The sequence below is a fragment of the Brachypodium distachyon genome, chromosome 3 (genome assembly GCF_000005505.3).
Source record: "Brachypodium distachyon strain Bd21 chromosome 3, Brachypodium_distachyon_v3.0, whole genome shotgun sequence".
NCBI lineage: Eukaryota > Viridiplantae > Streptophyta > Magnoliopsida > Poales > Poaceae > Brachypodium > Brachypodium distachyon.
In genome coordinates, this window is record NC_016133.3 from 21,394,968 (window position 1) to 21,419,590 (window position 24,623).

Consider the following 24,623-nt stretch of genomic DNA (forward strand, 5'->3'; position numbering starts at 1 on the left):
CTCTGTCCAACAAAGGATGTCTCAAGTTTGTCAAAATTTGGATGTGCGTAGACATGACTTAGTGTATAGATGCATTCAAATTTAGTCAAAGTTGAGACATCCTATGTTGGACGGATAGAGTATAAGATTTATTATACAACTAACTAATCAGACAAATAATTTGTACCTGCGAAATCCCTAGTTACTGTCAAAGAAGAGGGATGCCGTCGCACTGGAAGCGGCTTGGCTGGTGGAGGTGGACTCGCTCGAAGTCCCTCCATTAGCGGTGACCGGCAGGGGCAGGGGTAGCAGGCGGAGGCCGCCGCCAGCGGCGGCTCGATAAGGAGGGCAGGGATGGGGGCGGCGGACGACTGGATGAGGATGAGGAGGGCGGGGGCAGGGGCAGCGGGCGGAGGCCGGCGGCGCTCTCCTCGGGCGTCCGTCCTCGGCGGCGGGAACTGGCGCAGGAGGCGCTGCGTCCCATGGCGGCGTCCATGGGAACCGGCAGCGCCGCACCCCATGGCGTCGGCGACGCGCAGGGCGGGAAGGAGCAGGTGGCATGCGGGCATCGGGCTGGGTGAGACGCGAAAAAAGAAAAGAGGAGAAAAACGAAAGGAATTGGCAGCACGGGCCGTGGTACGAACATGTAATTTCTCCGAAGTTAAGTAACCGTGAATTAAAGAGTAATTGGCAGGGTCATCGTTGGCGTTCATCCAAACAGCCCCTTAATGAGTTGGCATTTTGGCAGTCCTTCCTTCTGGTAAAAAGAAGACTCCCAACTCGTCGTCTGCTCGGGTTAGATCCTCCACCAGTCCACCTCCCTGCCGCAGTGATCGCCGCCGGCCGATATGCCATCCAGCGACCGCTACATGGTCTGCTCACCGTCGCCATCCACTGGCCCGCACTCCCCTCACCTTCCCCTCTACGAGCATGAGCAGTACTTTCCGATCCCTCACCTCTCCGCCTCTGTTTATTTAGGAGATTTCTTGGGTCTAGTACCGCAGGCTAGGGCCTAATCGGTAGACTGATACCTCGAAAATATAGGATCTTAGAATGATTTTGCGAGAAATAATGTGTTTGTTAGTTAGAGTTAAGACCTAAGATGAAATTGACACTGTAGTGTGTTCTTTCTGCTGAAGGATGCTGCTGATCACGTTTCCAAATGGGTCTCCCCAGAGATCTTTTTTCTTTCTATATGGTCACGATTCAAGTAGCGCGTTTTATTTTCTGATAAAGACTGGAGCTTTATGGGGAATGGTGGCTCAACCGTAGCAATCGGGTTGGACTTGAACTACTGTCATGACTCACGCCGTCACGCGTACTCTTTATGTGTTTATAAGAGAATCTCCACCAGCTTACTCAAATTTGGTTACCTATATTTGGTTTTAGGTATAGGAGAGAGAAGGTTTTCAGCAAAATTTTGTGCAATCGGGTTGGACTTGAACTACTGTCATAACTAAAGGAGGTTGTCAGCTCTTTTGGATCTTATGATTTTTTACGCTTTTCTGCTCATTGAGGCGTTGGTGGTTGTTTTCGTGTTGATACGAGGACAAAATTGTTGGTTTTAGACAAGTTCTTTTGATGAACTAATGCAATGCCTGGTTCCTGTTTTCTTTTGCGGGGAATTACTAACTTCTTATCATTTGTAGGTTGTTAAGTAGTGAATTGATCCTTGTGCACAGCTTTCCCCCGTTTTGAGAGTTTTCCACCATTTTTGTAACTTACATAACAGGGTTGGTGTGGTTTTGGTGCCATTGACTGAGTATTCAGTCCATTTTGACCTGCCAGTTTTCTGGTGGATTTGTGAATGTAGTTGAAATCGGTTTTATGTTTTGTTGAAGGACTGTGATCATAATTAAATCGTATTGCGGACTGAAAAAACAATGAACCGAGGCCACTAGGTACTACACTGCGCAAGTTTGATCATAAATTTTAGGATTCAAATCAACTGATCAGATTGGGTAAATCCATTTAATTCTTTCAAAGCTAACTCTAAGGAAATTTCACCATTTTTTAACAAACTTCGCTGGACAAAGAAAGTTTGTTTCCAATTACCTATCTATGTATATGCCTATTGATAGTTGTTGCCAATCCATTTAATAAACTGGTTTGGTGTGGTTGTCTCACTGTTGCATTACGCCAATAATTGTGACCAGGTCCTTCTTTGCTAATTTGTGACTGCGTTCATGACTGAAGATGAAATCCGTTGTATGTTTTGTTGCTGGACTGTGTGATCTAAACATAAACGTGGTAGTACCAACTACCAAACCTAAACATGATAACTGAATGCTGGAGGTAAGCAGTAAGTTATTTCGGGCCAGTTCTTATCACTTTATCAGCTTGTAGGTCCCTAGCAGCTGAAGCCAAAAAGAATTGGAAACTTGAGTTGCTTTTCTGGGCAGTCCAGCTCTGATTTCCCATTTGTGGAAAAAAGCTGCCTTGGAGTAGCTTCCCCAGTTCTCATATTACCTATCCAGGACTACCCCAAATTTACCATGTTTTTACAGCTAAAATGCCACTGTGCCTCAGTCCTTGATGCCCTGACCCCAACCCCTCCCTAGGGTAATTGTGTGCCGCTGCCTACCACCACGCTCTGCTGCCTCATGCCACCCTATGCTGCCGGCCACCCGCTCTGTGTATGTGTATCCCAGCATTGGCTGGCACCTTCCATCGCGTCCCCTGTTGAGAATGTATCTTCGTTTGTGTACTGCCATATGCATATATGCACTATTTGTATATATTAGTAAAAGAAAATTATGTTGTATGTGTATGCATGTATGTAGTAGAATGTAGGCCGTGAGCAAACAAATAAACACATGATATTATCAATCAAACAGCAAACAAATAACTCTAGGGGTGTTACACACTTGGCACTAGTCAACACAGACAATAAACTCAAACTTCTCAGGGTTTTTTTTCCACCAGAGCTCCTGCAGGAAGTTGAGCTAAAGCTCGTTTCTGCACAAGCTGAAGGCGGAAGGAATTGGCACGTTGGATATATGTTGGTTTAGTTCTTGGGGAGCTGTACCATTTATCAATATAAATGAGAAAAATATCTTTGGATTGTTATATGTATGTGCTCATTGGTTTCTGGTTGTTTTCTTTGTAGGTACATTACAGAATTGCTAGCAGAGAGACAAAAGATTGGGCCTTTTGTGCCAGTTCTCCCATGCACAGCTCGCTTGTTGAATCAAGGTAATGTCTTAACCACATGTTCACTTGAGGACTTTTTGTCTTCCTGCAAAAGGAAGAGTTATTTTCTTAAGTGAAAATTTACTATGTCTATGTTGTGCTCCTATCTTACACAAAGCAAAAGTCGGTTACTTAACTAAGATGCAAAGATGTTCCTTTGTTGGTTTCCTGTTTCTCTGATCTTTCATGATACAGTCACACTCCTTACCCGCAAAAAAAAAGATACAGTCACACTCCAGACATACTTTACCTAGCTTCTCAAGTCATGGTTAGATACAGGAAGAAAACTTTTTTCAAAATTGTGTTGAGTGTATGCTTCGGTGTGCTCTGACTGCAAACTGATTGTAGGCTTTTTGCTTAATTAGTTACTCAGTCTATTGAAGACTAGGGTTCAAATTGTAACTATTCTACCCAGTGGATTGAAGTTTCATGATATGAGTTCTTTGCATATCTGTTGTTACTTCAATGTTATCCATTTGCATTTGCATATCTTTGCATTACCTAGCTTCTCAAGTCATGGTTAGATACAGAAAGAAAACTTTTTTCAAAATTGTGTTGAGTGTATGCTTCGTTGTGCTCTGACTGCGAACTGATTGTAGGCTTTTTGCTTAATTAGTTACTCAGTCTATTGAAGACTAGGGTTCAAATTGTAACTATTCTACCCAGTGGATTGAAGTTTCTGTTGTTACTTCAATGTTATCCATTTGCATGTGCTGTAATCAACTTTACACGATTGTGAAAGAAAAGCTTCCAACTGCGCTAACGATGTATAGAGATATCTATGTGTGCAAACATATAACAAGACTCCCTAACATGGTGTATGGTTATATTATTTAACCAGTTCCTAATAATATGTTGTGATAACGTTTCTTATCCTATACCAATGAATACCATATGGGTTAATATGTTGCTGAATAAACGTAACGGTTCTTGATTTGGTAAGGTTAAAGCCTGGGGTGCTTAGAGCTGACTTCTTTTTCGCCAACCTTCTGGCTAGACCTGGAGCTGACACTACACTGGGTATTTTTTGACGAATACATAGCTTGTTTGCCAATAGTTACTGCTAATCTTGACCTGATCTTATGCTATGGCTAGTGTCAGGCAAACAATGCTCTGACTACCTTTATGTGATAATCGTGATTTCATGAGGTCAAGTACTGAAGTAAACTTAAAAAATGCTGTCGATGCACAATGCACACATATATTTAAGTCGATGTTCTGTCCATGGACTTCTGACTAATCTGTCTTGAAATTATGATGCTAACTTATTTTGTACATGCTTTCATTTCTATTCAAATTTGAGCAGAAATATTGCATGTGTCTGCACTCTTGGGGATTCATGTCTTAGATCAACCTGGGTTTCAACATGGTAGCCCCCTTTTAAATGGAGGAGCATTCTCAAATGGAAGGCCAGCTGACGTGAATGGTTGGGCGCCACGATTTTCGTCAGAAGTATGAGTACTAACCAATGACATAGCTATCGCTGTTTGTTCTTAGGAAAATTACAATAAATATCTTGATGAACAGTTTGATTTGTCTGCTTTTGACTTCTTGTCTACATCTCACAGTAGTCAATACGGTGTAACTTTTCTTAGTTTGTCTGGCCATATGAGTTTGTGAATAGATGGACATGATTAAAATTATTTTGTGTTGCAGAAATTAATCCTCGTTCCCTCACCTAAGTCAAATGCTTTAGATTTGTTGATTGATTAACCTCACAAATACATATCTGTCTGTTATTTTGGGACTTACTCAAGGGTAACAAACAATTGCTAATTATTACTAATGATCACTGATGATTTCAATTACTCAAGGGTGTTGCTGTTGTCTGGCCAAAATAACTGTCTCGCTCCTTCCAGCATATTAGAGGAGTATTTCCCAAAGTTAACTTTGCCCTATGCTTCCAACCAAACACAGGGATAAGGTAAAAAGGTGGATCGCTATATCCAATTCACCCTCATCCCTCCAACCAAATGGACTCTTAGGGTTAGAGGAATACCTACTGGTACTTGACAATTTGGCCCTTTATAACCTCAATTCCAAGCTTTGATCAATTAGTTTTAGATCTGTTTCTTTTGGGGACGGGTGGGTCATGAGGCTGTACTGGCGGGCTTAATTTAACTAAGATGATGCTGATCAGGTAACATTCCATGGGAGATTCTCTGAAAATTTGTTTCACGCTGTAGCATAATGTGGTATAGTCCTTAATACAAATATGCTTCAAGGGACCATGGCAAAAAAAGAAGTTAAAGCCTATATGTAATTCAAGTACAGTTTTGTCTCGGATTTGATTGCAACTTGACAGCAAAAATTATACTGAATGTTGCACCTGGTGAATTTACATCGAATTTAGTTAGAATCTAGTAATGCAATTGGTGATAACAAGGTTATTAAATGGTTTTGCTTCAACCAGTTTATTCTTGGGCCATATTTGTTTTATGTTGCAGAGGTTAGGCATATTTGATTCCCCACCATCTGAAAATGGGCTCAATGCACAAGGGAACTCCTCAGGTTTCATTGTGAAGAAAATGATGAGAATGGATATTCCTACGAATAACTATCCTAATGTAAGATGCTGATACAATCATTCTTTCCCCTTTCAGTCATTTCAGCTGATCTTTTTCTGATTGAAATATGGGCTTTACAGTTCAACATCGTTGGTCGACTGCTTGGTCCAAGGGGAAATTCTCTTAAACGAGTTGAGGCAGCCACCAGCTGTCGTGTCCTAATCCGAGGCCGTGGTAGCATAAAGGATCCTGCTCGGGTAATGTTTGCAACTTGTCGTGTCTGTTTTCCTGTGTATCTATTTGTCCCATCCTATTAAATCAAGTGTTTTCTTGTACTATGATGTATTAATCGGCAGAAACCCCACCCAAATCAAAGTGAAACCGCGGTCGTGCACTCGTGGAGCGCTGAGAGCTTGAATAACTCCTCGGCCTTAGGAGTTGTATCTTATACCTATGTGTTGCTGGCTGGTCTCAGTTTTTCTCATCTTCTGGTTGAGACATAATCTTTGTGCTGATTTTAACACTACTGCTATTAGGTGGTGTTTACATGCCTTCATGGTCTCTTGCTTTATCTGTTAAGATGTGCTTTGGTGCAATTGCCCTTAGGTTGTTTGATGTATGATTAAATAGTACTCCCTCCATAAGAAAATTTCTCCTGCAATTCTGAAAAGAAGAGGCTGGACGTGGTGTGTACAAATGTGACCGTGGGTGCACAGCTGAATCTTGCGAGTAGCTGATGAGCTGGTACAGAGATCGAAGAGCTGCATGCAGAGGCCGTGCGGTCATGCAGTGTCTGCTTGATTACTGTGGCATTGAATCAAGCGTTGTGGGAGATTTAATAGGAGCAAAGCAAGAAACAGTTTTTCACATTGGTTTTGGCAAAAAGAATTATACACCTTACTTTAGGGAAGCTATGAGATAATTGATGCCTGATATCATGAACTTGATAGAGTTTTGCCTGGAACAAGCTATAGATCTGCATGCATAAGCAAACTTTAATCATAAAATTGTGCGACGTGTGGACTTGTAGGATATTATCATTTTGGTTATATTTCTTGCAAGGATTCTTCACCGAACTTATGCATTAAAATAGGGCCTCCTTTGGTATCTTGTCTGGCTATTTATTGTTACACTACTGTTTGATGTTGAAACAACAGTCGTCAGGTTATCAATCTCAAACCTTGCAGGAAAACTTTATGAGAGGGAGACCAGGATATGAACACCTTGATGAGCCTCTCCACCTCGTGATCAAAGCTGAGCTGCCAGCTGAAATCATCGATGCCCGTCTTATGCAGACCCAAGAAATTCTCGACGATATGCTGAAACCGGTGGTATGATACCATTGCCTCACTTCATGTTAAAAGAAAGTTTCATGTTACTTTCGACCATGTGGTGGACATGCGCTGTTCTCAGGATGACTCACTTGTATATTGCGAACTGTTGCCAGGATGAAACAATGGAATTCTTCAAGACGCAGCAGCTTCGCGAGCTTGCTATGATCAATGGCACCCTCATAGATGATGGCTCACAGAATTCCGGATCGGTTTCCCCATTCCGCGGCGACTTGGGCATGAAGAGGGCCAAGAGGGTTAATTAGGAACATGGGCACTTGGTTGTCTTGGTTCACCATCTTTATGAGAATGGGTTTGCACCTGCAAAAGGAATGTTACTTTACTAGCTCTAATCTAGGAAGAAGAATGTGCTCCATTTTGGTAGACTTGTGTAGCTCAAAGCGTTGGTCGTTTGGAAGTGCAATGCTTCTGTATGAAAGAAGGAAATGATTGGCAGAATGGTACTAACGTAATTTTTGTGTGGCCTTAACACATAAATTATCAGCAAGCTTATTCTAGATGTGACATTGATATTTTTGTATCGGATTTGTTGCACTCCTAGGAGAAGGAACATGCCCAGGAAACTCAGGATTTGGCTTCTTTATCTGCATCTAAACTGCTGTCCCTTTTCTAAGGGGGTGTGGCATCTTTGCCAGCCGCAGGCTGGAAGAATTTCGGAAGCAGCAAAAGAAGGGAACATTCAGAAATGGTAGAGCAAGATCAGAATGGCTTCAAGTAAGAATCCAGCAGCAAAGGAGATTACCTTGGCTTCATACATTTTGTGGAACAGAGAAATCACAGAATGTTTGAAGAGAAATGCCTTCAGCCTAGAAGTATTCTCAGCTCGTTTGATTGGAGGGAATTAGGAAAAGGGAAAGGAAATTGAAGGGGTAAGTGATGCTAAATTATATGTTGAGTAAATGCACTGTAGGTCCTAAAACTATTCGGGGTGTGTCAAGTGAGTCCTAATTCTATGGAAGTGCATATTTGAATCCTAATTATTTGTATGTTGTTCACCTGTGGTCCTAATCGAGCCCGAGTCACTGCTAACCAGCCAGGTGGCAAGTTGACTGCCACGCTGGCTAACTGCGGGGTCGATGAAAAGTGCAAATAGGCCCAACCTTTCCATACTCATCCCGCGGTCCTTTCCCCAATTCTCCCCACCCCGCTTGAAATTGCAAAATGGAAAGGTTAGGCCTATTTACAATTTCCAGTTAGGCCTATTTACAATTTCCAGCGACTCAACAGTTAGTCAGCGTAGCAGTCAACTTGCCACCTGACCGGTCAGCAGCGCGCTCGGGCACGATTAGAACCACGCGTGAACAACTTACAAAAAATAAGGGTCCAAATATGCACTTTGATAGAATTAGGACTCACTTGACACACGTCGAATAGTTTTAGGACCTACGGTTCATTTTACTCTTATATGTTTGGTTAGAGGGAATGGGAGTTTAAAAGAGATTGGGTATGAGAGTTGAGAGGCCACTCCCGCAATTTTAATAACAGGGGAGGGGTGGGAATCAGGAGGAAATTGTTTCGTAGGGATGATCTTATCGTTATTCATAACTTATCTTATCTATCCTAAACCAATTCCTCATAAACTCGTGTCTAATCTCATCTAATCTCCTTTTAAACTCCCATTGTCCACATATTGCCAAACACTGTCTAGGTTGATTCGGGCGGAGGCAGATCATTTTTTAGAAGGCTTTTGCCCGATAGCCTAGCTAATGTACAGCTTAGTTACAGGGTGTAATTTGGATTTTTTTTTCCTGGTTCTTATTTTGTACCCTTCTTGTAAACTACTTCTCTCCTTAATGCAATAGCAGTGCTCTTGCTTTTCTCATTAAAAAAAAATCTGCATCTTAGGTAATATAATAAACATGAGTCGGTGATGGTCGTTTAAGTTGAGGTCAAGCTTTTAATTTATATGCCAGTCGCCCAACATATTACAGTAGATTGCATATTTGAAAATCATAATAGTAAATTTGTCCAAAAAAAACTGCTCCCTCCGATTCATAACAAGTGTCTCAGATTTAATACAAATTTAATACAATTTTTTTTAAAAACCGAGACACTTATTATGGATCAGAAGGAAATATAATACTCCGTACTATAAATTTTTTAATTTGTCATCTAAACGTACATACTTTATGAAAGCCCCATAGACCTCATGTAGGCAGTTTCATAAAATGTGTTTATGTGATTAGAGGTTATACCTTTCATGTGATTTGTTTATTTGAGATCTGATGGTTAGGATTGAAAGATTCAAAAACCCTTCTTTTTTATCTTTTTCTCAATGAAATTGAAAACAACGGTGACGAATTGAGAAAATCAGTTTTTGAATCCAGCTGGAACGAAATCAATCAGATACTTGTGGAAGAGCACTTCTTTTTTTCAGGAAAGTGGGAAGCATGTTGAACCATATAGGTGTTTAAAATGACATCTTGAACCAGAGGGTATTGTGTAACATCTGGAACAGTGGCTGTGACATTTCATCTCACAATAGCTGTGAGAATTCAGCAGCTTAGACGTCGTCGTCGTCAGCAGTTGGATCGCTCCTGGCGCCAATGAGATGATCTGTCCTGAAATTCCCGGTTGATCTTAGCTGTGTGTGCATGTCCAATTTTTCTCGTTTCTTTCTTCAGAAAGGCATTTTGATGCCTCTGGTCCTTTCGTTTCTTGACCGAGCGGCAGAAGAAAACCGAGATCTCGTGGGAGAGCATGCTAGATCCTGTGAGTGCTTACGGCTTAAGCAAGCCATGTAATTGACCAAGTTATTTTTGTTCTTAAACTCCGTAGGGTGCCATGCGTTTGGAAATGTAAGACGGAGACGTTTTAACTATCGTCGACTGACAAGTTCAACAGTATACACCCTCGGTTCTCAAAAAAATATTACTTCCTTCGTTCTGAAATAAGTGACATGTATTTGTATAGATTCTTATACAAATCCACGTCACTTATTTCAGAAATGGAGGGAGTACATATTTTATTTTTAATGCCTCCAGTGCGTTAAGTTTGACATAAAAGTATTTGCAATATTTTGTAGGGTAAATACAATTCTTAGTTGTACAATCCATATACTTCATTATATATGCATGTATAATAATGGGCCCTATATTTTGGAATGGATGGATTATGAATTATGTGATGTACAAGCACCAATGATTTGAACAGAAGATTTTAAATAGATATCAATTTTTATGCAACTTGATTCACATAATGTTCAAACTTTTTATTTCTTTCGAAAAGAAGATTGAAACCTTCGGCCTCTGTGCACATATCCTTTTTCATTATATTATTCAACAAACCGGACAAAGCGAAAACATCAATCAACTCAAAGAAACCTTCCTAGCGACAACAGTCGACAACACATACAAACTTACTGAGCGGACCACGATCGGGATCGTCTGCCCCGACCTCACACCAACGCACATCATTTAAAATGAAGGAGGTGACCATGATTAGAGTCATCTACCCTGACCACAGACGAATGCACATCATTCAAAACTGGAGGCAGAACCGGTGTAGCAAAATTTTACCGCGCACCGTATGCACATGCTCCAGAAGCCGTCACTCACTGTCTTTCACCGACCCATCTTCAGAACAGGGCTCGAAGCATTGACCTTGCCAAGCCTACCATCGACACGACATCGCCACGACGCCAGACATCGTCACCTCCCTGCATGCGTCCAGCAACAAGCATCCGTCACCAAGACCCTGATGCATTGGAGCCGCGGCAAGCAGACGCACACAACCGCCCGAACGCAGATTGGGCTCCAACGGCTCCTCACTGGGCCCTCAACACGGCGCCGACCGGCCGTGAGCCACATCGACGATGGATCTGACCAGAGCCAGATCCACGGCCCTCGCCACCATGGCACCATCCATCACTGGAGAAGCTGTTGCTGCCGGCCATGGAGATGGACATCACCTGCATGTCCAAGGGAGGTTGCCCTGTCCCTGCACGAAGCACATCACCACGGGAGCCGCCCCAGGCCGTCCTTGAGAACCGCTGCCACATGCCCACAGCCACCATGGCCAAATGCAGTAAAAGTAAATAAATAAAACGCGAGAAGTTAACATTTTTTAGACGAAACGCAACAACGTTGCTTTCATATATTAAGAAAAAAAAATGTAATTTACAAAGGAAACCAACAAAGAGAGAAAGAAATACAACACCTTTACGGAGGGCACATCCTATGAAACCATATACTATCAATTATCTAAAAGAGACGACTGCTTTACATCCAGCCATCTGCCAGGATCGAAGCTCATCCAAAGACAATTCACAAAGATTAGCAACAAATATCTGCTTGGAGTGAAAAACTCTGAGATTGCGCTCGAGCCAAATGTGCCACCATCCCATCATGATAATGGCGCCCAGATGATCACGGCCAAGCTTCTGGGTGCAATGACTAGCTACCACATGAGTGGTTGGTTAGCAACCATACCTGTGTACGTACAGAAGATGTGATATGAGTAGGGCTGAAAACGAGCCGCCCTAGGCCACTGACTTGCTTAGCCGGGGACAGAGAAGAGGCGGCCGCTGCCACCGTCATCGGAGATTGGGGCAGGGTGCCGCCATTGGAAGATGCGCCGGAGTTGCCGTTGTCAGGTGTATGGGACTCCGGTGGCTCATGTAGGCAAGGACAGTCCCCTTGAGGTTTCATCTATCTGAAAGAGCAGATGCGGCTTGGATCCGGTTGGAGGAGAGGGCGGTGCAGCGGTCTATCCGGTGAGGAGCCGCTACAAGTCGGTCCCAGACGCCTGTTGAGGTGGTGATGTTTGCAGCGGTCGGGCATAGAGGTCATGGCACTGCAATTAGCGACTTGTGTTGAGGCGGATCTGTTGTTGACGATGCTTCTGATAATGAGGCACATCTGATATGGTCATGCCGCATGTTACTATCACCATTGTTGCTGCTATGATGTATGACAATGAAGACATGTTGGGAAAGCGGCATAGGATGGTCTCTTTGTTCTCATGTGGCTCGAGGGCGATAGGCTAGGAGGGTTTCCTAGCTCGTTGCCAATTTTGAGTTGTAATAACTGAGATTTGTTCTCCATATGCGATTTCCATAATATTATGGCTACGCGCATCGATCGGTGCATGCAGAGGCCGGGGAAATGTCCTTCTTTCCGAAAAGAAAAAAATTGTTTCTTGAAGAGGAAAAATGAAAACAAGTGAAAACATGAAAATACAAACATGATTTTGTGAAACAGAAACGGAGGAGGAATTCTGTTTTCTGAAGCACTTGCGGAAACTGAACTTGGTATCCATATTTTCAGAATTTTCATTTATAGTTCAATCTAGTTTAGCCAACCCAAAAGTCCATCCACGTCAACTAGAAAGTAAACCCCCATCAACGGATCCTACATCTTTCATGTTCCGCGGCGCCGTTGCACCCACTGTCAACGACCACGCATTTTCACTGGCGAGAAAGCATTAGTATTCTTTGTCTGCCACCGTCCTCCCGCCCATACGATACGACGCTCTACCCTCTTCTCTTTTTTTGTGTTCTGACAAACATGCATTTTCTTCCCCGGAAATAAAACATTCACTTTTATATCATGTCCATATTTGCCCCATATCGGTTCGTGGCATAATCTACTTCCGTATTCATTTTTGAGATTTCCGTTTCCATCTCTACTTTCCTGAAATAAAACATAGAAATAAATATAATATTCCTTTCGTCTCAAAGTAATGGTCACAATTTCATGTAGTGTGTTGATCCATTCATTTTGAAAAGAAATTGCAACACTTATTTCAGGACGGAGGTATTTCCGCTCCGTTTCAGCCTTGATGCGACGGCGACTCGTTGGACCTAATATACCAGTGCTGGACAGTGGAGATAGTTTCGACGTGTTCTTTTTTCCGAAAAGAGGAAAAGGAGTTTTGCTCTGCCGTAGGTTTTACTTTGGCCGTGTCAAGATGAGTGCGCATCCCACATTGACCGCCAAGTTACTCCATGCAGTTTCCAGCCTCTCTTTTTCTTCTCAAGTCGTTGTCTTTCCTTTATATGTTCCTCCACGTGGCATCGTAAATTTGGCTGTATGTTTGCCGCACGCCAACTTTCTTAAACGCGTCAAGGACGGCGTTGTGTTGCCACACTCTTGCTTCATTTTTATCTCATAATCTTGCCACTTGCCAGACGTGTGTCTCGGTTGTTCTGCTGGTCTAAGCTTCCACAGCAATGTCAATCCTGCAGACTTCCCATGAAATTTCCTATATGTGGCCTCCCCGCTCATGAAAGAGAGTCCAAAACTGGATCATGGACCTAGCTCGCTTTACTACTGAAGCAGCTAGTCAGACAGAAGATTTGTTCTTCTTCCTGGATTCGGTCGGCAAACGTGCATCCCTAGTTCGACACCCATGCGGAAATAAATTACAGTACTCCTTTCGGTCAGAATTATTCGAAATATTACACGTATCTAAACGTTTTTTATACATGGATATATCCGTATTTGAACAAATTTGAGACAAGTAATACCGATCGGAGGGAGTATTTTTTTTCATTGTTCAAGACATCGGCCAATTCAGGAATCGGCCGATTAATCGCTGATCGGCAGACCACCGTGCAGATTAACACTTATCGCCGCACTTAATCACCCAAGCCGATTAATCGGTCTGACAACCGATTAATCGGGATTAATCGGCCTATTGATCGGGATTAATCCGCGGGCCAGCCCCTGCTTGAAGCCTTGAAGAGCTTCAATGATGCCTTTGCTTCCTCCCATTTTCACTGATGCCTTTGCTTCTCTTGATTTGTTTTAGATGGCTGCATCTTCCCAAGGTTCTCGTGCGGCAAGTAGCCCAATATATAATTATATATACTATATAGTGTAATGGTCGACCGATTAAACCGATTAATCGCTAATCCCTACCCGACCGAGCAGTTACCGATTACCGATTTCTTGAACAATGATTTTTTTTCGTAATTTTTTTTTCAGTATTTTGTTCTAGACTTTGCCTCTGAAAATCTTTTACCGTGTGCTCTGTTTGTCAAGTGCGGACGTATGCTTCTGATCAGATCTGTCTCGATTGTGGGAGTCCCTTTTTACACGACCGAGTGAACCAAAGGAAGGATCCAGGCACCCAGCATATATGCAATAGCGTCACCTCTGTGTACATAGCTAGCAATATATAAGGCCGGTCTTGGGCGGCACAACAGCAAAATGAGCGCTCCACTCTCAACGCGAACGCGAAATTAAGCAAGCGAGCAGCGTGGGTAAGAATGATGACGCTTCCCATGGCAGCAGCAACCGCCTTCTTCTTCCTCGCCCTCCTCGTGGCCGTGTCAACAGTCCTGGCGGCCATCGTCGAGCACACATTTGTTGTGAGTAACAACGATCGATTCCCTTTTTATCCGAGACAACAAACATGTTTTGTACTCGGTTTTTTGTTTTCTTTTTCTTTGTTTCTTGCTCCGGCAAGATGTGTTGCCACTCGGGCTTTCTTTTGAGAATTTATTCAGACGGGGATTCTTCCCCTTGTTGATCTCTCTCTCTAAGAAAACACGTTTTACCACGAGATTGCATCATTGCTATATGAGTGTCATGCTTGTGCATTATGTGTATTTTGTTAAGTGATCCCAAAGGCATACAGAAAAGAATTAACCGAGCACATGTAATTAGAAGAAAAAATTATGCCAAAAATAACCGTGTTTTCCTTTTTTTTTCCTTTTCGAAAAAAAAACTACAGGTACGGCAGATGCATATGCAACACTTGTGCAAGGACACGCTGGTGACGGTGGTGAACGGGCAATTCCCAGGCCCAGCTGTAGAGGCCACGGAAGGGGACACCGTGGTTGTCCACGTCATCAACCAGTCGCCCTACGGAATCACGATCCACTGGCACGGCGTGAAACAGCGGTTAACCTGCTGGGCCGACGGGGCCGGGATGATCACGCAGTGCCCGATCCAGCCCAACACGGCCTTCACGTACCGGTTCACGGTGGCCGGGCAGGAAGGAACCCTGTGGTGGCACGCCCATGTCGCCAGCCTCCGTGCAACCCTGCACGGCATCCTCATCATCCGCCCAAAGTCCGGCTCCTACCCGTTCCAAAAGCCTCACATGGATGTCCCCATCATCATAGGTTCCGATTCTTTTTTCCTTCTTCTGTTGTCGTCGTCGTTGCTAGAACACGATGTTTTGATCATGTAATTAAGCTAATCGATGCTGCTGCTTGCCAGGTGAATGGTGGCAGAAGGACCTGACAGAAGTGGAGAAGGGGTACCTGAACAGCAACGACAACGACCCTGCTGCGGCTGCCATCAACGGGAAGCTTGGAGATCTCTACAACTGCTCCGGTATGTAACTAATCTTGGGAACAATTTTAATCTCTGTAGAGATTGTGGGCATGTAATCAGTTCACGAATCAAACCTATCTGCACACATATATATGTAATGCACGCAGGTGTAGTAGAGAACAGCTACGTTCTGGAAGTGGAGCGGGGAAAGACGTACATGCTGCGGCTGGTGAACGCCGCGCTCTTCTCCGAGTACTACTACAAGGTCGCCGGCCACAGGTTCACGGTGGTCGGTGTCGACGCCAACTACGTCAAGCCGTACGACACGGACGTCCTCGCGATCGCGCCGGGCGAGACGATGGACGTCCTCATGGTCGCCGACGCGCCGCCGTGCCGGTACAACATGGTCGCCCTGTCAATCCAGGCGCCGGCGCCCGACCCGCAGATCCAGACGTTCGTGTCCAGAGGCCTGGTGCGGTATAAGAACGTTGCCGTCAACAGGACACGTGTCTGCAGCGAACAAGCTCTGACGCCGAAGATGCCCGACCGCCACGACACGGCCACGACATTCTTCTTCCACGGCAACCTCACCGGCAGCCTGCCGCCCGGTCATCAATCATTGTTGAGGCAAGTCCGAGACCGTGTCGACGAGCGGCTGTTCATCACGCTTGGCCAGGGCTCCATCTGCAAAGGGGGAAACCAAGAGGGATCGTGCAAGAGAGGAGGGAGCAACGAGTCCATGCTAGTGGCGTACATGAATAACGTGTCCTTCCACCTCTCGGAGAAGACGGTGTCGTTGCTCGAAGCACGGTGGCACCGCCGGAACACGACGACGATAAACGTGACGGTGGAGGAGCTGCCCGGAAGGCCGGCGAGGGTGTTCAACTTCACGGACCTGGCGCTGATCCCGCTGATCCCCGGTGGGAAGGGGGAAGAGCTCGAGCCGACGCGGAAGGCGACGACGGTGCGGCGGTTCGCGCACAACGCCACCGTGGAGGTGGTCTTCCAGAGCACGGCGGCATTGCAGAGCGACTCCAACCCGATGCACGTCCATGGCCACGACTTCTTCGTGCTTGCGCAGGGCAAGGGCAACTACGACGCGGCTAGGGACGTCGGAAGGTATAACCTGGTGGACCCGCCGATGAAGAACACGGTGCAGGTGCCAAGGCTTGGGTGGGCAGCCATACGCTTCGTCGCCGACAATCCAGGGATGTGGTTCATGCATTGCCACTTCGAGTACCACATCGCCACGGGCATGGCCACGGTGTTCCAAGTGGACGACGGGCCCACACTGGACACCACTCTTCCACCCCCGCCTTTGGATCTACCAAAGTGCTCACATATCAAGGAATAAGCTAGCCTAAAAAAAAGCTAGCCAGGGTTATATAGAATAACTCTGGAATTTGCGAGGCGAGTATATGTGTTTTTTTATGGGTTCAACGTTTCGTTTTGTTATTAACATTTTTGAATTGTGGAAATAATTTCATAGACAACGCTGAAATGCACTTTGAGCTTTTACACAATCCAAGTGAAACCGCTAAAACTTAACCCAAATATTACAAAATATGCCACTGAGAACAAAGATATCAGAACACAAGAGCATGTCCAAGAGAATAGTCAAATTTGAGTAGTCATATCAGGAAGTTTTGACCATTCAAACTTGAGTGGCATCTCTCCAAATGGCACATCATTATTTCACCCTCAGTATTTCACTAGCCAAATTTCAACTAGTTTCTTTTGGAGTACAATAGCTAAATACGGAGTATAGAGGAATTGAGAGAATAATATGAAGGTTCTACAAATATGGAGATCTCAATGGCTACACCGTGGGAGACGGGTTTCTTTTTTCTGCCCAGTGATAGCCATCTCCAGGATAGAGGGTGAGATAGCTACTCTTTTGGACAAACAAAATTAGAAAACTTAAACATTTGAAGCATAGCATTGATACCCCCACTCATACTATCATCTCTAACATGCAGTGACGAAAGAATCCAACAAAGTTGTGCAAAACATATGCATCGACTTGCTTTTCAAGTCACTTGCCCTTCTGTCCGACTTGACCACTTGTCCTCCTGTCCGAGGATGAAGATATCGTGCAAAACTCACGGCCAGGAAATGCTTCACCAGGGCATCAAGCCAACCGTCCGAGCCACGGGGACGCCATGTGGTTCAGGTGTCCGCCTTGATTCCTTAATTGTTTCATCTATATATATTTCCGAAGTGTTCTGGCTTCCACTGCCAGGAGGGAGAAAAAACAGAACAAGACTAGTGACGTTGCTAAAATGTAGGTTACTTGCATAGGTCTGGCGTGTCTCGGATGTTTGTTTGAACCACATGGTAATTGATTTATGCAGCCAACGAGAAATGTTTCTCTCTAGAAATTTGAGTTAAAAAGTCAATCTTGGATTGGGGCGCCTAATTAATACGTTGACTCGAACCATGTAGCAGTTGATCCAGGCAACAAACTAGAAATGTCTATTTCAGGACAGCGTGTTTCCAAATATTCGTTGTCGGGTAATGCTGAAAAATAGAGGCAAGATCTAAAGATCGAAATTTGCAGATCCATGCAACGTGCAAAACGCTGGCTAGTTTTTGTGGACTTTACACGAAACTATATCTATGGAAATTATAAGTTATTTTCTGTCGTTTGGCACCCATCATTTGGGTCTAAAATTCTGGAATTCATTTCGAATTTCAGAAACCAACTTATTTAGGTGGCATGGAATTGACCACATGAATTCAATCTCAAATTTCATGTAATCACACTATAACTAACTTCAATTACTTTCTAAAAACCATAATTTCTCTGAAATTGTCTCTCACTCTACAAATTCATGTGGTAGACAAGATTTTTGAACCTGAAATTCAAATTCAACCAAATAAATTTTTTATAAAAAAATTAAATTTTATTTTATTTTTACCAAATGAAATGAAAGGATGGATGCCAGACGAGCTATAGAGAGTACAAAGATGATGGCGCAATTACCAAGAAAACCAGATGTGTGAAGGCACCTTGCTTAGCAATAACCGTACATTGTTTAATTTGGTTACGTGTTAAACACATGTCCGTTTGCTTCCTAGCTACTATCGTCCCAAAAATGCTTTATGGCCTGTATTTCCTTGGAGTGTACTACAACCACCTTCGCCATGTTGAGCCGCGCAGTACGACCGTCTCAAACCGCATGTAGTTTTGCATGAGAACAGAACACTTGTTAATTTCGGCACGTCATGGAACGGGCTACGTACACTTGTTTAAAAAGGCTAAAAAGCTTTTGCCAGTAAAGGCACGGCACAGGCACAGCCTTTTGGCAACAAGACATTGAGCAAGAGAAAAACTTTACAGCCAAAGGGGTTGTTGTACCGCAAACCGCAAACTGATTTTGTCACGCCAAGGCGTGAGTTCATTTGGACGTACGTACATTGCTTGGCCTATAAAATCAGGAGGAGAAGAGTTTGCATAACCATCATTCATCGCTCCGAACCGAAGTGAGCCCGCAGAGCCAGCCAGAAAATATCAAGAATATTCCATTGTTTGCAATCAACCATGGATGTGCCTTTGGCATCCAAAGCCTTCCCCTCCCCTGCCTCCAATTCCAAGGCCGAAAAACCCGCCGTTGATGGTCCGAAGCGCTTATCGAAGCCAGCAGATCTCAATCCCAATGCTAATGATGTAAGCGGCTACTATACTTAATCATGCTTTCCTTTTTCCTTCCTAAGCTTCGATTTCAATTATAATACTCCGTATTATATTTACAGAATTCCTTGGCAGAGTGCATCATCTAGCATAACAATAATCAACTGGGATTCCTTTTTTTGTGTGCCATGCAATCATCAAATCAAATTAACATAAACTTTTCCTTTTTGCCGCAAAATCATTTGAGATCGAGTGAGGAGTGTAAGACTGCCAGAAGCCAGAACCATCATGGCTGTGTGCCTGCTCAGTTATGTGAAAAGATCAGAAGTTGATGAGTTAACGCCTTTGTCTGAACGAAAACGTCCAAAGCCATCAGGGCCACGTCCTCCCCCAAAGGAGATCATTCCAAAAGAGCCACCTGCTCATTGCAGACACCCACACTCTCTTTCTCTTCCAAAAATAAAGGGCAAAGAAAGGGAAATGGAAAGAAGATCTCCGGAAAGATGAGTTAAATTTACACAGCCACACGAGGCTGCGCCACTCACTCAGTGGCAGACTATCTCTATTCTCTCCCCTCTCTGATCTCTCTCGCCACGGACACGGAGACCCCGTGAACCGAGCTCGCCATCCACCGCCCCAATGGCGATGGCCGCGGCCGGTTCCCCTTCCAAGACCCTGATCCCCCCGCACCGCGCCTCCGCAGCGCCCGCTTCCACCTCCTGCGACTCCCTCCGCCTCCTCCTGCACCGCGCGCCGCGGGGCAGCAGCAGGCGCACGCCGCTCGGGGTGGCTTCGTCGTCCCCGGCTCCGGCGCGGCGCCCGTTCGTCTTCTCCCCGCGCGCCGTGTCCGACTCCAAGAGCTCCCAGACCTGCCTCGACCCCGACGCTAGCACGGTACGCACGCGCCAAACGCCGACACGCCTCGCGCCAGGAGTGGGAAATGCGGCGCTTTACGCTCGCTAGCCTGATCCCGTGATCCGTTGTGTCCTTGCCTTTCCTGATGAGAGTCTGATACGCGCGGGAAAAATATTGCTATCTCCTTTACCGATTCGTCGGTGATTAGACGCCCAAATGTGCCTTCTGTTTTCATGTCGGCAATTAAAAGGAATGAGAACGGGACATGAATCATTTGGACGTTTTCATGGTTTCGGCTTTTCTTTTTGTACTAGGATCCAATAAATATGGAAATTGCAGGGTGTGAATAGTTTAGAGCCTCATTTAATAATTAGCTGTGGCTGTGATTGTGTGAGCCCGGAAGAAAATGATTAAGAACTTGTCATGGTCCATCAGTCCATGCCATGCGGCTCTTAAACACTACCGGGCAATCAGATCGAAGACTTGAATCATACTTTCTCATTTACTCAATTTTTTTCCTTAAACTGTTTTAGTTGTTGGTTTTTGATTCATGGTTTGCAATGATCCATATCATGGCTATTGAATGTTCTTTGTTACTTAATCATTCTGTGGTTTCATATGCTGTTCCTTTCTCGAGAGTGCCTAACTTAAAATTCAGAACTGTCTTCTTCCTTTGCTCTACTCATTATTTGTCGCACTAACTCCGCTATAAGCTATTGATGTGCTTCTTTTGTTTGTGCAGAGTGTTCTTGGGATCATTCTTGGAGGTGGTGCGGGAACTAGACTGTATCCCTTGACAAAGAAGCGTGCCAAGCCGGCAGTGCCATTGGGTGCCAACTACAGGCTTATTGATATTCCTGTCAGCAACTGTCTGAACAGCAACATATCAAAGATCTATGTGCTGACACAGTTCAACTCCGCTTCTCTTAATCGTCACCTTTCACGAGCTTACGGGAGCAACATTGGAGGGTATAAGAACGAAGGATTTGTTGAAGTTCTTGCCGCACAGCAGAGCCCAGATAATCCTAACTGGTTTCAGGTATCTCGATCAATGTTACTTTTTGTTTTATCAATCATGAAAATTGGCATTCATCTACCTGTGGACATCTGGGTTATATTATTCGCTTCAAAGCCCTTACGATAATAAGAAGAATACAATTAAATTTATGTAGTACTCCCTCCGATCCTAAACAACGACAAGAATTTAGGATCAGAGGGAGTAGTGTTCATTCTTCAATATAGTAGTTCCCATTTATTTCCTTTTAATTTCATTGTCTCATGTTGGCATTTAAAACAGGGCCAATTTATAATTCCTATGTAAAATTACTCGTGATCATATTCTCTTGTCACTGTGGATGAATGTCAGGGCCAACCTTCCATGAATTACGTAGAGTATAGAAAATACAGGCAATTGACATGAGCACATAAGCAAATTGTCACGGACCTGTCCAATTTTATATAGCTAACTTTGCTAGAGAATATGTTCACAAGTTAAGTCCAACTCTTTGCACCAGAATTTTACAGTAATGATCTGTAAAAATAATATATTTGACTTTATACTGCACATTCAAATCTGTATTTTATTTGTTCCGGATTGTACTGTTGTACCCTAATCTAATACATGGCATTCCAGTTGGTTACTAAAAATGATCACAAAGTGTTTATCAAATCCATGCTCATCTGCATTAAGTGTTGCTAGGATTCCTTGCTAGGTTTTGTAGAGTATTAATTTTCGTTCATCTTATCTCAGGGTACTGCAGATGCTGTAAGGCAGTACTTGTGGCTATTTGAGGAGCATAATGTTATGGAGTATCTAATTCTTGCGGGAGATCACCTGTACCGGATGGACTATGAAAAGTTTATTCAGGCACACAGAGAAACAGATGCTGATATTACTGTTGCTGCCCTACCGATGGATGAGGAACGTGCAACTGCATTTGGTCTTATGAAAATCGATGAAGAAGGGAGGATAATTGAATTCGCAGAGAAACCTAAAGGAGAACAGTTGAAAGCAATGATGGTATGCATTGTTAACTATGCCTTTCTAGCTAATTTCAACATACAGTTGTCAGATATCATTTTTTTTGAAGTTAAACTGTAAGAGCTACACGATTGTAGTCCGACAGTATATAGATATATAATTTTACAAAGTGAGGCACCAAAGTGTGACCTTCGAGGATCGAACTCTGGTGGGCTGCCAGCATTTTTTTTCCTCGCTGGCTGACCACCCAAGCTATGCTTGGTTCTCCAGCTATCATTTATTACACCAGTAAATTTCTATAAAATGCTGTTTTGTCTTACAGGTTGACACAACTATACTTGGCCTTGATGATGTGAGGGCAAAAGAAATGCCTTATATCGCTAGCATGGGTATCTACGTTATTAGCAAACATGTAATGCTTCAGCTTCTCCGTGAACAATTTCCTGGAGCTAATGACTTTGGAAGTGAGGTTATTCCTGGTGCCACAAGTACTGGAATGAGGGTATGCAAAGCTCATTGAGTTACTAGTTTGTTTTCTTTAGTTATTGCTTTTTATCATTTGAACTTACAAAATATCAAGCCATACATATATTTCTTCGACACATCGATACAATAATAATTTACCATATGAGCACGTCCATTGGCATGGATATTTGCAATATATGCTGCTTAAGAGTCGTATTGTTGTCTGCAGGTACAAGCTTACTTATATGATGGCTACTGGGAAGATATTGGTACAATTGAGGCATTCTATAATGCAAATTTGGGAATTACCAAAAAGCCAATTCCGGATTTCAGGTATGCTTTCGCATTTCACCTTGCCGTGGCAGAAGATTATGAAACTGAATGCATGCAAAGTGTTAGAATTAGAGTTACCCTCTGTTCTCTTTAATGTATACCTTGAATATTGTTGCAGTTTCTATGACCGTTCTGCTCCAATTTACACACAGCCTCGACACTTGCCTCCTTCAAAGGTTCTTGATGCTGACGTGACTGACAGTGTCATCGGCGAAGGGTGTGTTATTAAAGTAAGTAGCCTTTTGGTGGCTATCCGGAACTCTTATTGAGTACATAGTGTCTCGTCTCATCGTAACAAATTTAACAACCCCGCTGCACAAACATGTTTCCTAACCTTCTATACTCCTTTATGTGCTATGATTTTTATATATCTTCTAAAGTATTTTTTTCATGCTGTAATAACTAATAAAAGCTCCTAAGTTCGCTCTGCCTTGCCTTTTCATCTGTGTAGAACTGCAAGATACACCATTCAGTAGTTGGACTCCGGTCCTGCATATCTGAAGGTGCAATAATAGAGGACACATTACTCATGGGTGCTGACTACTATGAGGTAAATTAAGTACTGGTGTTAGATGCTGCTGGTAGCGCAATGGGAGAACTAATCCATCGGTTTTATGTTGGCCAGACTGAAGCTGACAAGCAACTGCTTGCTGAAAAAGGTGGGATTCCCATTGGTATTGGAAAGAACTCACACATCAAAAGAGCAATCATTGACAAGAATGCTCGTATTGGAGACAATGTGAAGGTATTCCAAATACATACAGAGTTATGGTTATGGCTAAGCATGTATACTTTTGTATTTTATTTTATTTTTGTGACAAATTATAATACTGGGAATGCAATTGGAAATTAAATGGTGATCCAGATTCCATTCTCTGCGTTTTAGCCCACCACATTACAATGATTGCATATCCATTTCCAGGAAACATGATACTCCACATTGTTTTAGGATCTTTCTTAAGTTGCTCGTTGGTATTGTAGATAATCAATGTCGATAATGTTCAAGAAGCCGCAAGGGAGACAGATGGATACTTCATCAAAAGTGGCATCGTTACCGTGATTAAGGATGCTTTGCTCCCTAGTGGAACAGTCATATGAAGTAAGTTTTCTTCTCCTAAACTACGTTGAATAAAAAAGCCTTGCTTCAGAAAATAGGAACATATAGTAAATCATATAGGCCAGATGCAGCAAATTAGCTGGAACTTGGAAGCCATAAACTTAATACACTTGACATTCACTTGGATTGTAACACACATTTCCTTGTTAGTTGACTCTGTTCGGGTTGCCCTGCAGGATGATGCGCAGTATGTAACCGGGCACTGGGTTAGCTGGAATCAACCGATGAGCTCGCGAGGAGACCATAAGAGCAATAAAAAGGAGTGCCATGCAAGGCACCTTCCCCTCCTTTTTTTTCTCCTTTGATGTATTAGGATCTGTAATGTACAAGTAACTTCCCTTCAGATGTTGTGGAAATCGGAAATACCTGCTTAAATTTTGGATGTTTCGATGTGGAACAAAAGGCGTAAACAACTTGCTATGCCGCTGTTTTTCTAGAGGATATGTTATGCGGTTTTTGTTCGTCAACACCTAAATTTAGATCACCTAAGAAAGGTGAGCATTAAGGTCAGTATACGAAAAGTACATGGAAGAAAGCTGTTAGATCTGCGAACAAAATTATAATAAGCACCTCATGAAGGTTGCAGTCATTTTTGTTAAGTGCTACAGTGAAGAAAAATCGGAACAATTCAAAGATGTGCTCAGAAACTTAGAGGTGCATTGATACAGACGCATGAAAACTTTACTTCACAATGAATACATATGTGGTGTTCAAAGAAATTCATGCTCCAGAGCACTTACACACACATGTAAACAGCTCGAGACATTTTTCTTCTTTTTAATGCGCAGGCCTCAAGATTGGCTGGAAAAGGGAACATAAATCAGGATTATTCCTAGCAAAATATGGTTTAGCAAAAGTAAACTCTAAACATGAAGAAACATGGTGAAAACAGAGTGAATTTACCATTAATCACTCAGCTAGAAGCCTAGAAGTAGAAGCAGTAGCCCTCAAATTCCAACAACCTTTTCTAGCTTCCGTTT

General features: G+C 43.4%; 3 protein-coding genes across 5 annotated transcripts; all 3 read left to right on the plus strand.

Annotated features, from left to right (window-relative positions):
• The first annotated feature begins 686 nt into the window (after positions 1 to 686).
• Positions 687 to 8,007, plus strand: LOC100832475 (KH domain-containing protein At5g56140). 3 transcript variants are annotated; one of them, XR_731468.3, is made up of 8 exons: positions 693 to 916; positions 3,089 to 3,174; positions 4,478 to 4,623; positions 5,619 to 5,738; positions 5,819 to 5,935; positions 6,866 to 7,009; positions 7,126 to 7,470; positions 7,572 to 8,007. XR_731468.3 is itself a non-coding variant. In XM_010236328.2 (7 exons), the coding sequence occupies exons 1-6, from the start codon at positions 828 to 830 to the stop codon at positions 6,179 to 6,181; spliced, it is 705 nt and encodes a 234-aa protein (XP_010234630.1). In that variant the 5' UTR covers positions 687 to 827; the 3' UTR covers positions 6,182 to 6,214; positions 6,866 to 7,015. The 3 variants fall into 3 exon arrangements, 2 of the variants coding, with proteins under 2 accessions (XP_010234630.1, XP_003573788.1); XM_010236328.2 differs by lacking the exons at positions 7,126 to 7,470; positions 7,572 to 8,007 and adding an exon at positions 6,035 to 6,214 and having other exon boundaries at positions 687 to 916; positions 6,866 to 7,015; XM_003573740.4 differs by lacking the exon at positions 7,572 to 8,007 and having other exon boundaries at positions 7,126 to 7,550.
• A 6,125-nt stretch (positions 8,008 to 14,132) lies between these two features.
• On the plus strand, positions 14,133 to 16,748 carry LOC100830831 (laccase-15). Its single transcript, XM_003571652.4, has 4 exons — positions 14,133 to 14,345; positions 14,711 to 15,104; positions 15,202 to 15,318; positions 15,426 to 16,748. The coding sequence occupies exons 1-4, from the start codon at positions 14,244 to 14,246 to the stop codon at positions 16,610 to 16,612; spliced, it is 1,800 nt and encodes a 599-aa protein (XP_003571700.3). The 5' UTR covers positions 14,133 to 14,243; the 3' UTR covers positions 16,613 to 16,748.
• A 2,666-nt stretch (positions 16,749 to 19,414) lies between these two features.
• LOC100832788 (glucose-1-phosphate adenylyltransferase small subunit, chloroplastic/amyloplastic) lies at positions 19,415 to 24,079 on the plus strand. The gene is made up of 10 exons (XM_003573741.4): positions 19,415 to 19,786; positions 20,490 to 20,786; positions 21,498 to 21,767; positions 22,051 to 22,230; positions 22,423 to 22,526; positions 22,645 to 22,756; positions 22,978 to 23,076; positions 23,152 to 23,271; positions 23,508 to 23,625; positions 23,820 to 24,079. Exons 1-9 carry the CDS (start codon positions 19,532 to 19,534, stop codon positions 23,622 to 23,624), a joined length of 1,554 nt encoding a protein of 517 aa, XP_003573789.1. The 5' UTR covers positions 19,415 to 19,531; the 3' UTR covers position 23,625; positions 23,820 to 24,079.
• Positions 24,080 to 24,623: the final 544 nt, after the last annotated feature.

Coding starts and splice junctions, on each gene's coding strand:
- LOC100830831 (XM_003571652.4), top strand. CDS start 14,244: ATGATGACGCTTCCCATGGCAGCAGCAACCGCCTTCTTCTTCCTCGCC. Junction 14,346..14,710: donor TCGTCGAGCACACATTTGTT/GTGAGTAACAAC, acceptor AAAAAACTACAG/GTACGGCAGATGCATATGCA. Junction 15,319..15,425: donor AGATCTCTACAACTGCTCCG/GTATGTAACTAA, acceptor TAATGCACGCAG/GTGTAGTAGAGAACAGCTAC.
- LOC100832788 (XM_003573741.4), top strand. CDS start 19,532: ATGGCGATGGCCGCGGCCGGTTCCCCTTCCAAGACCCTGATCCCCCCG. Junction 20,787..21,497: donor ATAATCCTAACTGGTTTCAG/GTATCTCGATCA, acceptor ATCTTATCTCAG/GGTACTGCAGATGCTGTAAG. Junction 23,272..23,507: donor GTATTGGAGACAATGTGAAG/GTATTCCAAATA, acceptor TTGGTATTGTAG/ATAATCAATGTCGATAATGT.
- LOC100832475 (XM_003573740.4), top strand. CDS start 828: ATGCCATCCAGCGACCGCTACATGGTCTGCTCACCGTCGCCATCCACT. Junction 917..3,088: donor CCCCTCTACGAGCATGAGCA/GTACTTTCCGAT, acceptor TTTTCTTTGTAG/GTACATTACAGAATTGCTAG. Junction 5,739..5,818: donor CTACGAATAACTATCCTAAT/GTAAGATGCTGA, acceptor TGGGCTTTACAG/TTCAACATCGTTGGTCGACT.